This window comes from Plecotus auritus (assembly GCF_963455305.1).
Source record: "Plecotus auritus genome assembly, chromosome: 1".
Lineage (NCBI taxonomy): Eukaryota > Metazoa > Chordata > Mammalia > Chiroptera > Vespertilionidae > Plecotus > Plecotus auritus.
Window position 1 is genome coordinate 76,489,445 of NC_137770.1, and position 18,204 is coordinate 76,507,648.

General features: G+C 42.9%; 1 protein-coding gene across 2 annotated transcripts in view; it reads right to left on the bottom strand.

Annotated features, from left to right (window-relative positions):
- CDIN1 (CDAN1 interacting nuclease 1) overlaps nt 1-18,204 on the bottom strand; it is a 249,917-nt gene that overhangs the window by 14,882 nt on the left and 216,831 nt on the right. Inside the window, exon 11 of one of the 2 annotated variants that reach the window (XM_080687848.1) lies at nt 6,060-7,431. The exons of the other annotated variant lie outside the window; for it this stretch is intronic. Coding sequence (XP_080543974.1) covers nt 7,296-7,431 — 136 coding nt within the window. The 3' untranslated portion in view covers nt 6,060-7,295. Of the gene's footprint in view, nt 1-6,059; nt 7,432-18,204 lie in introns of those variants that run through there. 2 annotated transcript variants of the gene reach the window in all.

Genomic DNA, 18,204 nt, shown 5'->3' on the forward strand with positions numbered 1-18,204 from the left:
ACTATTTGCTGCCCATAGTCTAGTATTAAAATAGCTAATTAAAAGCTTCATAGGTTGCTGCTTTCCTCACTGTACTGATTGCCTTTTCTGAAATTTTTCAAATTTGTTTTCATTTTGACAAATGATTTTTTTTTTCAAGAAAAAAAAATGACCTCTTGTTGCATATTTTAAAATTCCCCTTATCACCTCAAACACTTCTAAATATACATTAAGGACTCAATAAATATTCATAACTTGAGTAGCCTAAATCCTAGAACTATAAGACGGACGTATGACAGATCCAGAGAGGACCCGGTCTCAGGCATCTGTTTAGGGTGTCAGTTATCTCCAGGTGCTTACAGGAGGAATTACACACCAAGCAGCCTCAACACATTAAATCCTGGGAAACTGGCAGAGCAAAGAAGAAATGTAGAATTTCCAGTTCCTTTTGTGTTACAGGTTTCCAAAATATGAGAAAATATGCCAAATGCCTTTGGCTTTCAAATGATAATGTACTCTGAATTAATGACTACCAGAGAGACACCCACAGAGCAGTTTCCGGACAGTGTCACTCCTAAGTCAGACCCCTTGGCAAATGGCCGAAGAACCATTCTCTCCCCAGCCAGCCAGCCAGCCAGCCAGCCACCTCCATGGCCAGGAAGCACTTTGCCATCAACTCCGCATTTTATTTTATTTTAATTAAAATACTAGAGGCCCAGTGCACGAAATTCGTGCATGGGGTGGATGTGTCCCTCAGCCCAGCCTGCACCCTCTCCAATCTGGGACCCCTCAAGTGATGTCTGACTGCCCGTTTAGGCCCGATCCAGGTAGGATTGCTGGCTCCCAACTGCTTGCCTGCTTGCCTTCCTGATTGCCCCTAACCGCTTCTGCCTGCCAGCCTGATCACCCCCTAACCACTCCCTTGCCAGCCTGATTGATGCCTAACTGCTCCCCTGCCAGCATGTTTGCCCCTAACTGCCCTCCCCTTCAGGCCTAGTCATCCCTAACTGCCCTCCCCTGAAGGCCTGGTCCCCCCCAACTGCTCTCCCCTGAAGGCCTGGGTCCCCCCAACTGCCCTTCCCTGCAGGCCCGGTTGCCCCCAACTTCCCTCCTCTGCCAGCCTGGTCACCCCTAACTGCCCTCCCCTGCAGGCTTGATTGCCCACAACTGCCCTCCCTTGCAGGCCTGGTCCCTCCCAACTGCCCTCCCCTGCTGGCCTGATCGCCCACAACTGCCCTCCCCTGCTGGCCATCTTGTGGTGGCCATCTTGTGTCCACATGGGGACAGCCATTTTGTGTGTTGGAGTGATGGTCAATTTGCATATTACTCTTTTATCAGATAGGATATTTTTATTGATTTCAGATAGGGAGAGGGAGAGATAGAAACATCAATGATGAGAGAGAACTGTTTCTTAAATTGAAATGTAATATAAAGATAAGCCTTGTCATTATTTTAAAGAGGAGAAACAAAACTAAGATTATTAAATGTTCTAGTTTATTTAGCAATACATTGGATTACAACCATGTTCTAAGGCTAACTTTAAGATAAATGCAATGAAAGTTCATGAATTCCCCTTAAAATTGTATATGCACTCAAAAATAATTTGGCTGGTGAATCTGCTTTATTTCAGATTTTGTAGGTTTTTAAAGTAATTTGTTGATATCAATATATATGATGCTTTCCTCTGATTCCAGTAAATAACCCCAATTTTCAGCTGAAGAAAGTAAGAATCAGTTAAAAGGTTCCAATTATTTCTTTCACGCAAGTGAGTGAGAACATATTTAATATAAATTTAACAGTCACTTATTTGTTCATTCAACATTTATTGAACACCTGCTCTGTGCCAGGAACTCTGTTAGCTAGCGGGGAATAGAGCAGTGAACAAGATAAATATAGTTTCTACTCTATGGAGCTCACATTCTAGTCAGAAATCTTGCCATTAAACAAGTACAGACAGAAAGAAGTCAACAATTGAGATGAATGTGGTGCAATCAAATGAAGGGTGCTTATACTTTTGGTTTACTTATCAAACTATGGTTTCCTGCTGAGGTGGTTTTGATGATCTAAACTGCGATTTGCCTAAAAAAGATATTTGAATTAAAATTAAATAAAAAATAGAAAGTCTACTATAGACACAAAATTATTTCTGATTGTATCTGTGTGGAATATAAAAAATGACACAAAACTTTTAAAATGCTAGTTATTCTAGAAATGCTTTTAACCAAGGAGGTTTCCAAGGGAATTCATGACCGCTTCAGGTTAATGGTCATTGGCTGCTTGTTCAGCCCTCAATTAAACTCTGAACTTCAATTGTTATTACTTAATTGACTTGGTTATATTTCATGTCAGCATTTCAAAATGACTTTCCTTTTAAAAAATAAAGATTGGCCTGACGACGTACCTTAGACCTTGGCTGAGCCTAACTCGCTGTAGCAGCCCCACGCGATATACAAAGCTGGGCCTGGGACTTGCTCAGCTTTGCCCTCACGAGGGTACTTTTCACCATCCTTGCCTACGATACGAGACAGCTCTAGATAAATCCAAGTGATGAGGAAAAAGAACGAAAAACAAAATACATCTGTTGCCATGATTATTATTAAAATGCCACGTAAATCCACCGATACCCATTTTATTCTAAGCACAGGGAATTAGACAATCTTAAATACCTTGAGTATCACAATTAAATATGGTCAAATTAGACTTATTTTGAAATGACACTAGGGTATCTTTTTCTTATGAAAGGGGTGACTCCAAATGTCTAGCTGCTCCAATTAACTAGATGGAAACGTAAGTCCCCTTCACTTAGACATAAAGCAATAAGAACACGTTGGATTTAATGAGTTGGACTTTATATAAAGTAGGTACGACGCCAAGATCCGACTTTGCTATACTAACTGAAACAAATTAAGGCATCAAATGAGCACGTCCCCTCCCCCTTGTTCTGTGGAAAAGTTTTAAAAGTCTTTCTGAAGTACTTTGATCAAGCTTTGAAATCATTTGAGGGGATTACTATTGTATGGAAACTGTAATTTATAGTGCTTGACCTAAGCGGCTCTTTGTCTCACAGCCCCGTTCAAAACAATAGCAGGAAAGTGAATCACACAGGGGAACCCAAGCTGTTCTGGTCATTATTTAATTCATAATCCCATCTTCCTTATTTAATCTTGGGAATCCAGGCATGTTCTTCACAAAACAGGTTCGGGGCGTGTTGGCCATACATAGGAAGGTTAGCTTCGGGAAGCATGACCAGGTGATCCGAACGGTCACACAGGATCCTGTCTAACCTAAGGGTGACTTTGCAGACAGGTTCAGGCAAACGGCCATTGTTTGCCTTTGGGTTTCCTCTCTGGTTAAGCTGGCTTTGTCCCTTAACCCTAATTGAGAATGTGCCAATGGGGAGATTTTCTCCCCCCTATCCTTCCCAGAAAATAGTTACCCTTCGAGGCAACTTGCTCCCATCAGATCACATGAAAGAGGGCAAGCCGCCCCAAGACCAACAGTGGGAGTGCTTCTCTCACTAAGTCATACGGGCACTACGCTGTATCAACTTATACTTAATCAACTGAGCATCACCATCAGGCTGAAAGTGGCTGCGAACCTCACAGATTCCTTTGGGTCCTTTTGCCAAAACATTTACTGGTGGCCTAAAACCATACTGGGCCCTGTAAAGTTTATTATCTTAGCTTGAAGTCACATGATCTTTCAGGTGCCACGATGCCCTTGAATGCATACTCTGGCAGCTGGAGGACGCTGAAGGAATGCTCTTCCCACAGGGGTGAGATCAACTGCTCCCACCCCCACCCTTCACTCCGAAGACATGTGGATCAGGACGACAATGGGGTGAATTTTTGTCCCGGGATCTTTCCCAGAGAAGAGCCCAGGAGTAGTGACAAAGTGCAGGATGCACGTGGGAGGAAACTGGCAAAGGCTAGCCTGGGGGCAGACGGAGGGAAGAGGTGGGAAGCGAGGGGAAGAAGACAGTAAAGATGTAATCCCTTCGGAACACAGGTCTGTAGGGGAGCGGGTTATAGAGAGCAGACATCCACGGTATCTTGGCTCCAGAGAGGCAAGAACACAATGGGTGCAGCTCCTCAGTGAGTGGATTACCTGCTGAGGAGGGCCCTGTGCATTCATTAGCGTGGCCCACCTGGGACCCTTTAGTGCAGTGGTCGGCAAACTCATTTGTCAACAGAGCCAAATATCAACAGTACAACGATTGAAATTTCTTTTGAGAGCCAAATTTTTTAAACTTAAACTTCTTCTAACGCCACTTCTTCAAAATAGACTCGCCCAGGCCGTGGTATTTTGTGGAAGAGCCACACTCAAGGGGCCAAAGAGCCGCATGTGGCTCGCGAGCCGCAGTTTGCCGACCACTGCTTTAGTGGATTACCTCATCCAGGGCTGGCAAATCCCCTGGAGTCCTCAGTGAGTTAATGCACCGCCCAAGGACCAACAACCTATCACCTTTTCCATGGTGGAATCAAGCCTTGCAGACAATGAGCAGGTACCCACACCTACCGCTGAGAGAGAAGTATTTCCCCTGGAGAGCCAGTTCTACTTGGGACCCCTGAGCCTTCCCTTTCATATGTGATTTTCTGAGTCGTTAGAAGAGTTGACATATCCCTCACTAGGAGGCAAAAGAAAAAAAGGATCCTCATTATGTTCTTAGGGGGTTGTTTGAGATGGGGGAAGGAATCGTTCGGGTCACCTTAAATACCAGCGCTGGGCCAGCTTTGCTCGGAGCTGGGCCCCTGCCATGCTCCAAGCCGGTCTCTTCCTTATTTGTGAGAGCAGATGCTTGGCAAGCCCATATATGTCAGCGAGAACATCATTTAGTTTTACGTTTACACACACGCCTGCTTTCTGGGCTGGCATCATTCGTTAGCACCGTTTGCGGAGAGCTCCATAAAACAAGACCCGGCTTTCATGTTAATGTCCTGATGACGACGGCAATAAAAAAAAGGTGACGTCTTGTGTCCACTTTCCAGGGCTGATGTTTATATTGTGTAAACGAAAAACAAACAAACAAGCAAATAAAGAACACACACAGATGTAATACAGATAAGTATTTCTAAAAGAAAGAGAAAGCACAAGCTTTAAGCTCCCAGTCTGGGACCCTCACTCCCTTCTCCCTTCCAAGCTCACCAGTTCAACATTATAAAAGCCATGTTTTGTCAATGTATTTTACTAAATACATTTCTGGGCATACATTAATCTTACCTTCCCAAAAGGTAGATTTATAATGAATTTACTGATGTTTTGCTTTAGAGTGAAATCTGATTTTCAGCATAAAAGGTGACTAAGTAAAGTGAACAGATACACACTCCGCCCGAAGAGGAGTAGGTATAATAATCACGTTAGTCCTCATGTGGGAAAAGCTTAGTTGTGAATAACTTGTAACTTTATCGTAGTGTGCACAGTGGGCTGCTGGTCTCTCTCCCACTTTTAAGAGCCAAATTGGAAAACCTTATTCATAAAGAGGAGGCGGGCCTCTGCGGGGGAACACGGATACCTTCTCATAACACATTATGTCAGGGCACCGGGTAGAAGAAGGAATACGAAATGCAAGCACCTCTATTTTTTAATTTGTGTACCCTCACCATAAATTTGTTTAATGTAAAACAAACAAATCCTCGACAAGGGTTTAACAGGGTTTTCAACATCTCTGCAGATAAATGTAATTTATTCCTAAAGAAGAAAAAGCAGTTTAGAGCATGCCATGAAAACTGCTCCTAACAACAGTTTTGTGTGTGTGTGTGAGTGACTGTGTGTATCAAGACAAGAGCAGTGGTTTCCAATCATTCGATTTCATTCACAAAACCTGCATGAGGCACTTTACATGGAAAGAGAAGTTTGCCTGATTCCTGCTTACCAGTTCATCGCCTTTTGCGTTCCTTTTTGTTGAATGCAACCCCTGCAGAGCTAAAATCCGCCCCGTCGAACCTGACCTGTCTCTGTCTTTCCAGAGGAAAAGCAGCAGGCAGACTTTGGTAACCCTTTTAGGTACAAAATGAACGGAGTGCTAATGGCATGGCGAGCTTTTTGAGAGAACCACGCAATGCAGATAACTAAACATGTTTGTAAAAACTTACACCTTTATTAATAGTTCCAAGCTCACCAGTTCAACATTATAAAAGCCATGTTTTGTCAATGTATTTTACTAAATACATTTCTGGGCATACATTAATCTTACCTTCCCAAAAGGTAGATTTATAATGAATTTACTGATGTTTTGCTTTAGAGTGAAATCTGATTTTCAGCATAAAAGGTGACTAAGTAAAGTGAACAGATACACACTCTGCCTGATTTTGTTTATTGAAAATCGTCCCAGGTTCATTTCCAGCGCACTTCATTCGTTCGAAGCTGAATATTTCTAATGCCCCAATTACGAGCGTTTTATAATTACGTGGTATAAAATGCAGATAAAAAGCAGTGCACCAAATGCACCTTTAAATAATTTTACTCATAAAAATACGATCGCACATCACTGAGAACTAGCCACGTTTTAAAAATAAACTCCTGTCTCGGCTGGCACCTCGCTCCAGCCGCCCCGCTTCGCACCGCCCCCCCCCTCCCCCCCCCGCCCGCGGAGGAGTGCGGTTTCTAGTCACAATGTAACTAATACTTTCAAATGAGATAAATGAAAAATGTTTGGTGCTCCAGTAAGTATTAGAAAAAGAGGAAATTCTCATCAAGTATATTTTTCAGCTTGGCTCAGGGCCATGGAAGTCAGGAAGCCGCGAAGCCTGGGCTAAGGCGGCGGCGCAGGCTGCCCTCGGGGCCTCGGAGCCCGCGGGTGAGGGCGAGGATTCGGCTTCAGACCACGGCCTCAGCGTGGCCAGGACAGGGCTGGATGCTGCCACGCCGTCATGCGACCCTGGGTGTCTGGGTTACATGAAGAGAAGAGGGGAGGGGAAGGAATCTTAGGAAAAAAAAAAAAAAAGAGGTGGTTCGGGAACCGGGAGGAGAATTGAAAAGTCACACCTTTGCGTCCCCACATTTTCCCTTTTGTTCAGTATTCAGGGAGAAACCATCCGGAAGGAAGACAGATTATGACTATCTATAAACCAACTGTTTGACAGAGACAGAAACGCTGACAATGAGTGGGTTGTGTCTGTAGTTCTTGGCTGTTCACATCAGCAAGGGATGAAGGAAAACAGAGACTCTTGCTATGTTTGTCTAAAGAGGCAGTGGTGTGACCACGGGCAGCAAGGGTTCAGCTGGAGTTCAGGGCAGATGTTGCCAGGAGTTGACGCTGCAGGGAAGGGAAATTGCTTCCGGATCCACCTTCCCCTCCCAGCCTCTGGTCCAGCCCGTCAGGGCGCAGCAGCGCCGTGGCACAAGGTAACGATGTCGGTGGGGAAGCAGGCTTTGAGCAGGATGCCTCTCTCCCGGTTACAGTCCAGCTCCTGGATGAATCCGTACCAATAGATGACCAGGCCCGGCCCGAATCTGCACAAACACGAGAAAACAATATACATGCATAGTATCAGTGTAGTTCCCCACACAGCAATCGCTGAAGCACGGAGAAGATGGTTAAACGGCGTTATATGTTTTTATTTTGGTTGCTATATAATGACGGAAAGTAGCGGAACTTACACCACAGAGTTAAGTTAATACAAGGCAAATTTATTGCCTTTCTTTCAAGGAACCTGAAGTATGTCAGATGTATGCACTGCCCTAATTACCTTCCAGGAAGACGCTATGGGCTTGGGCTGATGTGACTACTTAGCTGATGGAGGATAAAACCCGAGTCGAAACAGTGATGAGGCGGGAGCACTGGCTTGGGATTTTAGTCTTCTTACATTCAGAAGTACTCTGAAAAATTATCTTAGCTATTTTCAACTGAGGAAAAAGAATACTAAAAGAAAAAAAAAAGAAATAATTAAAAAAATGGAACAGCCCAAGGTCCTCTTTGGGCTGTCATGTTCTATCCATGCATCAGTAGGGCCCACAGTCCCTTCTGTCTTCCTTGCTTTTCAGTTTAAAAGAAAAAAGTCCACAGGACAACAGGACACCTCATACAGACCTTCTCCCCGGCCCCGAATTCTCTGCGCTACCACCTCTCTACGTGCAAACACCACATGAAATTTGGTCATAGGTTCTTAGGAAAACAGAAACAATGGCACATAGACCTGTGACAAAGCTCAGACAGATGGAGGCTTAAAACCTCAATTTTTCTAAATGGTGCCTCCGAATGATCTCGGATTTGGCTAGCAGCAGACTCAGGAAGTCACCCTACGGATTCCTCACCCGTCAGGAAGTCAAGATCTCCAGGCTGGGTTCATAAAGATGCAACCACGATCCATCACCGCGCACACAGAGAGGTTTTGCACATCAGTTTCACGTTTTCCCTACTGAAGGTACTTAATTAAAGGGCAGCACTACTTTCGGTGTCGTGTTGCAGGAATTTTACAGTGAAATCATAAATTATGAATGTTGGGTTAGTAAAAGGATGTCTAAAAACAGAACTGCTTTCTGTATTCTGACGTTACAGCAGGCTGAACCACGCCAGGCCAGAAAGCTCTTTCCTTCCATGATTTATTATATGCTGCGGCATTCTTGCCAAAACTAACAGTACAGGACGGGCTGTGAGATACTGTGTGCACAGGAACAAGTTCAGCTGGATGTCATGGACTGGTTTATTTGGGGATTCACATCAGTAAAGTAGCCCAGTTGGAGGCAAGACTCATGAAAACATTTTGCATCCCCTCCATGCAAGGACAGAACCACGAGATGGGAACGCATCCACCGAACTTGTTCTAGTGGACGCGGGAACTACGTATGGATGAGATGCCTTGCAGCAGCAGGCCCTGCGACGTTTACCTGAATGCAGGCCTGGCTGCAGATGCTCTCTTCCTCCTCAGCGTCTCTGAGGAAGGTTCCTTTGGGGTCAGAAGACTCAGACCGCCTTGGCACAGGGTGTGGGCTCCCGTGCTGACATACACACGAGGCGAAGCTCACACCTGGATGAGAACTTGCTTCTCTGTAACCGAGGGCTGCTTAGTAACTTTAAATCACAAACATTTGTCTGCAACTGGAGCATAGACTATTTGGTGTCTTTATTGGACAAAAAGCACTGTGATTGTTATCAAATGATCTCAGATCTGTCAAAACCAGTCTGGGAACAGCAGGAGGGCCTGCGAGTCTCAGGACCGGATCTGAGAAGCCTCGCACCTTCCCGTCCACAAAGCAGCCCTGAGTCACAGCCTCGCAGACCTAACCCAGAGCGGAGCGCAGAGCGCAGAGCGCAGAACCTTCGCCCCTCATATTATGCAGCCATTCTGGAGACTGTGATGCTCTTTAGAAAGGCACTGATATTTCACAAAGGGAGAAAAAATATGTGATCTAAACAGTCATGGGAAAGAACAAAGAAATATATGGGGGTCGTAAACAACAAGCCCGGTGTTTTAAAGATTTAATAAAACAAAAACACACGTCACAGCACCGAGAGCAAGAGCAGCCTGTACATCGGCTGAGCAGCTAAATCATAAGACAAAGGACATGAAGCATGACAGCTCTTTGCAAAAAGGGCATTTTCCAGGCAGAAAAGCCAGGCTGGGGAACGCCTTGGCCACCAAGGAAGTGGACTCATTTCACTTGTGAGGCAACAGATGAAATCTGCATCTCAAAAGGGTTTTTGTGAGATTGGGAATCTGAACATTTCATGTGGTGGTTGCCAACCAGGACCCTCCGAGGTAGTGACAAGGATCTGTGAGTTGTTATGGGTATACATGACGAGGGATTCCTAAGGAGACTCTACCATGTATCTAAGCGCTTGTTTCTTAGCTTTTGGATGAATTTATAGTTACTTAGGTAAGACTAGCTCTCTCATGTGGCTCAAAAGCTCTGATTGAAAATATGTGCTTAAAGACCAGGAAAGACAACCACCCTTTGTAAATAGAGATTGGTAGATGGAGGCTTTCAAATTATTGGCCTTTGAGTGAGAAAGGTAATAGGAACTTTAGAGAGTGACAAGGTTGGAAATATAATGACAGGACAAGATCTGGCCTTGTTCCTGATACCTACCAGAGTGCATTTCTGAGCTGTCCCCATTTTGGGATCCAGAGACTATGAGATGCTGGCAAGATAACCTTTCAGCAACATGTCTATTTATGAAGAGGCTGACTATATTAACAAACTTTACATCATTACTTCCTTGGTGACCTGAACTAACAGAAGGGAACCTTATGGTTAACAATTGGAAAAACCAAGCAAGCCAACTTTAGCGTTTTCTTCTGAAAAAGTGTAAAACAGACACAACAGGACCTACGAAATTTTTATGTAGGTCAAGTACATGCTTGTGGGTTGAGTGATTTCACCTTTTGGATGCCTGTTGCCATTTATTGTGGCAGCAGTGGACAAGAGTGAGATCGCTGGGAAGGCAAACATAACCTTTGTGACCAATAAAAATCAAAGAGACTGTTAACGGCGTTTAAAAGAAAACATAGTCCCTGGGTCTGAGCGAATGTGCAAAGCAGAAGGTTGGCCTGCTACTGGGGTTGCAGCCCTCCACACCAGCCTGGGGACACGCAGTAATGGGATGTATACGGATAGCTGGGCTGATTCTGTAAACACATTGCTGGGCTAACTGTAACTTTAATGTTACTACTATACTCATGGTCAAGTAATAAGATCAAAGACTCCAAATGGATTTTACAAACTCATATGGAGCAGACACTGGAATGTGAGTGACTTTTGAACAAGTAATTTTGCCTGCAAATAAAATACCACCAAATAAGCAAAAATAACAAATACCTCTTGGAAAAAAAATGGGAGGTGAAAGTCAGGAGCCACGACAGACCCTGAGGGGATGACGTTCTAGGTAAATAACGACAACCTTGTAAATGCGTTTGTAATTTGCTTCTCTGGGTTCATTTTAGAGTATTTAGAAAATCAAATAGGAGGTTGTGGAATGAAAGCTGGGCACCCTTTTGGGGTTTTTATGCACATCTGTCTCCCAGGGATTAGCTTGGTTTCACCGTGTGTCTCTCTGCTCTATGGTGATCTTGTTGGGGTAAGCTTCCTTGCAAATTAGTGACATTTCTGTGACTGGATCTATAAAATCAAGGCTGGGCTTTTATCGAGTTAAAAAAATGGAGCCAACACATAAAAATTGGGAGGTTGTACACAAAATCCTGCATATTCACCGTCTCTTGAGAAATGAACTGATACGGCCACAATCAGCTGGAGCTGAGTCATGGCTGCCCCCTTGGACCTGCCATGTGCTCTGTGCCAGGTGCCATTCCTCACCATGCTGCACTTTAGATTTTCTTTCATTGTAGAGACCAACTTCTTCATACTCACATCTCTGTCAAATCTGGGAAAGCAAAGACAACCTCAGGGGACTTCATGTTTCACTAAAGAAATAGAAGATAATATACTTCTTTTTTTTTATGTTCTGCCTACTTTGCTCATTTCTGTTGCCCACTTGTACCCTGTGGGCATTTGAGTCTTGGCCCTGCCTTGAGATCTAACTCAGAGGTACCCACACTTGGGCCAGAGGCCCTTGAGTGGCTGTGAATAGACTGCAAGACATCCTTATGCACACTAAGCACTATCCTCAGGAAAAAAAAAAAATAGATCTTGTCCTCTTTTGGAGATGTAGATAACAAAATAGGTAGCTTTCAGTTACTATGTATTTTCTAAGTAGATGGAATATAAAAGTACAGCTATAGCCCAGCCAGCGTGGTCCAATGGTTGAGCGTCAACCTATTAACCAAGAGGTCATGGTTTGATTCCCGGTCAGGGCACATGCCCAGAGTGCGGGCTTGATCACTAGTAGGGGGCATGTAGGAGGCAGCCAATCAATGATTCTCTCTCATCACTGATATTTCTATCTCTTTCTCTCTCTCCTATCCTCTGTGAAATCAATAAAAATATATTAAAAAAAATAAAAGCACAGCTATAATCACTTGGGGACAGGAGAGTTAGCAATAATTCTTTTTGTTTTAAAGACTTTCAAATTTGGCAGGATTAGGGACACTGTTCTAATGGGTTTGGTCTCCTTTTCTGGATGAATGTGTGACATGGAGGGGAGCCACATACACGAAGGAGATTCTGTGATATGCGTAATACTGAAGATGTCTGAAAATACTGAGCAAACATGTAACTAACCTGTCCCTGCACATGAGGTTCATCTTCACAGTAAAAAATGAGCTAGAAGGAAAGACACAGTTCCTGCCCCGGGTCGCGCTGAGAACTCACTCCACCAAGAGCAGCCTCGTTGCTGCTATCTACGGGAAGAGGTACAGAGAGAAGCACCTGGCTGCACTGGGCAGCGGCAGTAATGAAAAGGGACCCACGGAAGAGGTGGTGCTGGAGTTCTGAGTTGTGACTGACAGTTGCAGAGAGATACTATGTTGGGCTGATTCCCAAGGTGATCCCTGCCTCCTGGGACTCGTGCCCTTGTTTAATGCCCTCCCTTTGAGTGTGGGCTGGATCTAGTGTCTTGGTTCTAACAGAAACAACACAGCAAAAGTGACAGGATGCCACTGTGATTAGGGTACAAAGACTGTGACTTCCATCTCACTATCAGACACACCCTTGCCTTCTGGGCTCCCATACTTCCATGAAACAAACTGCCATTTGGGAGAGGCCCCCATGGCAAGGAACTGAGGGTGGCCTGTGGTCTGCAGCCAGCGAGGAACTGTGTCCCTCAGCCCACCAGCTGGCGGGGAACTGAATCCTACCAACAACCGGAGTGAGCTGAGGGGTGTGGTCTCATCTGAAAGTTTGACTGGGGGATGCCCCACCCCTCAGTATCTTGAATGGAGCATGTGAGAGACAGTGGAGAAGAGGATCCAGCTAAGCTATGCCCATATTCCCGCTCACAGAAAAAGTGAGATAGCAAGTGTGTGTAATCCTAAATTATTAGTTTTGGGGTAATTTGTCACATAGCAATAGGTAACTAACATATATACTGCACACTTGAGTAAGCAAACGCCATTCTTCACATATGCAGCATGAAGAGTCCTGTTGGCTATAAATTAGATTTTTTTTTCTATTATAGTCGTACTTAGAATTTTCAGCAGAAGAGGTTACTGAATGAGATGATTACAAAGTAGCCACTCTTCATCAAGGCAAACCGGTTATGAAGCAAGTTGGTGCTTTTTCACTAACAGAGCTTCTTGGCTCCTAACTGAGACCTCACACCAACACCTTCCCTGCTGCCTGTCTAGGACCCTGGGGTCACCTAAACATGTAAAGAAATCACATATAGATGAAGAATCCTAAATGTTTTCTATACTGCGATGGTATGTTATTAAGTTTGGTTACTAGGTTTCTGAAGTTGCAAATCTGAAGCGGGTGAAGCGGGGGGCTGGCTCTAGACAGAACACTTTGGCCACCTAAGGACTGCTGACAACCAGCGGGGAGACACTGAAAACATCCCCAATCGTGGCAGTCCAAGGTGGTGTTGGGGCTCATGGACTCTATCCATCTCAACAGGTGCTAAAGGACAGTCTGAGGAAAACGGGCGCTGGTTACATTTTGTTCAGTTAAGACAGGCAGTGCAATCTGTGATATATTTTTAAAGACTGTCACCAAGAATGTTTTAAAAATGGTACTTCAGTGAGTAAGTTCTTAGTTTTCCAGAAAAAAACATAGCTATCCTCAGATAGTCTCTAGGATGTCAGATTGTAAATGTTGGACCGAATATGGTATATGTTAGAAATCATGCCTCTCAGTCCAAGGTTTTCTATAACTCCCTGAGAAACTCAGAGGTCCCAAATTCAGAGAGGACTTCCTTTCTCTTTCTTAACTATAAAAAAATACCCCCCCCCCCCCATTCCTTGCCACACCTTTACACTATCTTGAAAGATAGGAATTAATTGGATTAACTTTCTTAACTTTCCCTTGTTAAGACTTCCTTGAGGCACTTTCTTCAGAGTGCTAACATGAAAGCTAGATGCAGGTATGCAGAGATTTCTAGTCCTAGTGTTGGATATCACTGCTAAATTAGCCCCAATAACCAACTTCCTGGTTGGTTTCCTGAGGCCCATTTAGCTTCTATGGCTCCACAGATTTCAGAAGGCCCTTGATCGTACATAAGGTCTATAAAGACGCTGTCTAAATAGATATAAAACTATTTGAATAAACAACAACAAAGAGGTAACTAACATTTACAGCACACTTACGTGACAGGCTATGATTCCATACTTTTACATGTGCAGACTCATTTGAAAGTCACCAGCACCCTGTGAGGGGGGCACTTCGATCATCCCCCTTTTACAGATGAAAAAACTGAGGCACAAAAAGGGACAGGCTTTGGACCCAAGCAGTCTGTCTCTGTGGCTTGTGCTTATAACCATTACACTATACTGTCTGTCACTATGCCCTGTATTTACACAGCAATTTATAACATTCACTCAACTTTGAAACATATTTACAACATCTGGAAAAGAGAGAAGAGCAGGGGTCCAGAAGGCGGGCCACTAATCAAAAGCCCAGTGTATGAGTCAGGATTCACCTGCCTCTGGAGAATAATTTTTCAGGTACAAAGTCAATAGCTCCAAACTAAAAAGTCTATCTAGCACTCACTGCAATGTAGGTGTCACCATGTTTAGGAAGCATATGGCAAAGCAACTTATAATTCAGGTAAAAGAACTGAGAATTATAGAATCACTACCTAAAGTCCAGGGAGGATAAATGCTTCCTGCTATGAGAAGATTCAGAAGTTAAGGGACAGAATCTAACATGAGGAGAGAGGAGCAAACCCAGAACACTCCTGCAGCCTGTTCACATTAATGGACACCAACAGCTGGAATAAGTTACCACGAAACCGAGGGAAGCGGTGGGTCTAAGTGAGCGTGTCAGGAAGAACCAGAAAAGAAGGTTCAGACTTGCTAAGCAGGGTTGACAAAGGGAACCCAAAGGCCCACTCTTGCTGCTAAAATACTTCTGACATAAAGATGTATCTTATGTTTGTGGCATTAATTTGACTCATCTATGTTTTCAGCTCTATGAGAAAAATCACTACATATTTTTAAAATATCAGTATGATTTTATACCTCTTTTGGTAATACAATATGAAGCTGGGACTCATATACTGTCATACAATTTGCTTCTCCACAAAGAATAAAGGAAACTCATGAAATTGATATCATACTTCTCAATGAGCTGAATTACCATGTTTACATAAAGGATTCTCACTCAATATACTGGGGTTCTACAATATTAATCTGGATCAAGTCAACCAAACAATTTTCAATTGAAATGAAAAGAAGACTATGGGATGATTTGATGATTTTAGTCAAGTTTATTTTTCACAAGGGTCTTCATTAAACAATTAAAAAACCTTTCCTTTTTCTTTCTCATTCTGAGTTGCTGTGTGGGGTCTGGGGTAACTTCTGAAGATGTGTGCAGACATGTGGCTGTTGGAAGTCAATTGTTTCACCATCAAAGACTTGCATGTGGTTTTTATGAAGAATGCATTCGCAAAAACATAGTTCAGGACGAAGGAGAAATATAAAACATCTTGTAATTGTTTTAAAATAAACTCTTACACTGTTTATTTAGTTTTAATCTGCGTGTTGTAGATTGGTTATGCACTTGTTAATCACTGTTGTATGTATCTCCAGACAGAGTTGTAAATAACTTTTCAGTCCAAGTGAAATATGCTTCCACATGTTTATATGCAGAGTATGTGTGTATTCATGCCTATGCGTAAATATGTGTACAATAATAATAGATTAGTGATCATGTAATACAACATCGTAAGGTTCTGGCACTATGGTCAATTTAATATACAATGCAAACATTCTTTTTTATTTTGTAATATCTAGAGATGAAATAAAAACATAACTTGGTTGTTTTATTCACCTTCTTTTCTTGGCAGGCCCGTGTTTGCAAATTGAAAGGTCTCAAGAAAAAAGAACCCGAGTTATGAGTATTCTCACTCAACTCATAGATCTTGATGATTAAAAATGCAACTCTCTTTGTAACATCAACTCACTGTATATATAATTTTGAAAATAAAAAAGGAAAAATATATTCTAAATACTGATTCACGTCAGGCCTGAATGCCACATAGAAGATAAACAGAAAATAGGTTATTTTGAAGAAAGTTTAAAATGTATATAAATACACAACTACAACCACCTGAAACTCTCCTTGGTGTTTATGTTACTTGGCATTTCCATGTCTACATTAAATTGCCTGGAAAAGTGCTTCATTTTCCCTGTCCTTTCCCCTGTGTTGGATCTACCCAGATGCCATACTCATAGTCTTTCTAGCCTTTCGCAACTCTCTGCTCAGAAGAGAGAAGCTGAGCGAGGCAGAATAAGAAACAAAGGCGGAAGCTATGTATTCAGCTGCTTTAATGTCTGTTTTGCTGGAGAAACGCTTTCTCCCGGCAGTGGGCCAGCTGTGCTGCGTTTACCTGTTAAGAATGAACATAGCACTGCCTGCGCAACCCCCCTGCGGACAGTACAGGTCACTGAAGGAAGGCTCCTCCCTCCTGCAGCAGCTTACAGCTCAAAGTTTAATAACCTGGAAAAAGTCTATTCATATTTTTAAGTGTGAAATGTAAGTAATTAACTGAACAAACAAAATGCCAACGGTTTACAGCAAAAGACAGTTTAGAGCAGCGGTGGACAACCTTTTGGACCTCACGGACTGCAGTGGTCCCAGGACCACCGGTTGATGACTGCTGATTTAGAGCAATGACATGATATTCTAGGAGTCTTCCTGGACGAGGTGAGCTCTCAGCTAGGTTACGTTTACTCATATAATGGTCCTCTTCATTTTCTCCATTAGATGTTCATTTTTTGAGGTGAAAATAAAGAGTGGGGTCAGAGGATCCCAAGAAAAATAGAGTTTGGATCAGAAACATATTGAGATTATTTTGTTGTGAAACTGGAGGATGAACTTAAGTACAGTAGTCCTGGTCTTTGTTTCAAATGAGGATATATTAAGTGGACAGCACCCGTCCCCAAGCAGGAAGAAGAAATACCAAGTGCAGTAAAAGAAACCAAAATCCTCAAAGTCCTAAAGTACTCAAGGTCATGTACGGAGAAAGCATTTAAGTACTAAGAGTGAGAGACCACTTTAGGCAGACCTTGGGTGCAAATCATATCTACCATGCTAGAATTTATACTCCAGCCTTCTTCCCAAAGTTGGGGTAGTTTACAAAATTGGTTGTGTGAATTATTACATGTTTTCTCAGTTATTTCCCCAGGGAAACATGCCAAAGGTGAACCCATCATTTCCGCTGATTTAGTGTTTGATGCCAGAGAATTTATAATTGATATGACAACCATAATGAATAGTGATCCCCAGGCTGGCCGAGCCTGGCTGACAGTGTGGTGGTCCATTCTGGGTTCGCCTGACTCGTTCTAATAAATTCGGAGGTTATTCCTGAACTTCTCACTTCCAACTTTCTAAATAGTAGAAATTAGAAATGCTTTATAAAATAGAAAATATTTTACTGTATAAATGTTGCTTAGCCCTAATTTTTTTTTAACATAGTTTTTTTATTATCAGGTAGAGGGGGGATGGGTCTCTTTTTTCTTGGCTCGATTCTCAAAAGAGCACAGGGTAACTCAGAGTTCAGTGAGACGTTTATCTCAAGGCACAAAGAAATTTATGGGTTCTAGATAGAAATATAAATGTCTGCTTAAAGTAAAAAAATATTGGAATTTTCATCCTTGGCAAAGTCGAATAACTGAAGGATTAAGGCTGCTACATGTTTGCCCTATAAATCTATCATTATCCCAGTGTGACACAGTGCTTCAGGTATGTCAGATCCCAACTCGCTCTGAATGGGTAGTTAAAAAAAAATTTCTTTTACTCACAATACATATTTCCTGATAAGGAAAGTCTCTTTGGCTAACCAGCACAGTCCTCAAGAGCAAATCTCACCATTTTACCGATCCATGAAGGCAAATGCTGGGGGTGGGAGTGAAGGGATTACAAATTGGAACCATCAAGATCATTAGAAAAAATGACCAGGTGACAAAAAACAATTAAAAAAAATATGGTACTTATAAGACAAGTAAATATGGGCGACCTGGCGTTACACGTCTAGAATGTAAGCTGCATGAGGCCAGCTTGTATTTCAGGGGCACAAGGGAATCAGCCAATGAGTACTGGCTGAGCAGATGTATGAACACATGAACGCCTGCCTCCACAGAGAGCGCCTGCCTCGGGAGCTAATGTGCATTTGGAAAACAATATTTTGCTGACAATCGCCGACCATATAGGGAAATGATAAAATGAGCCTTA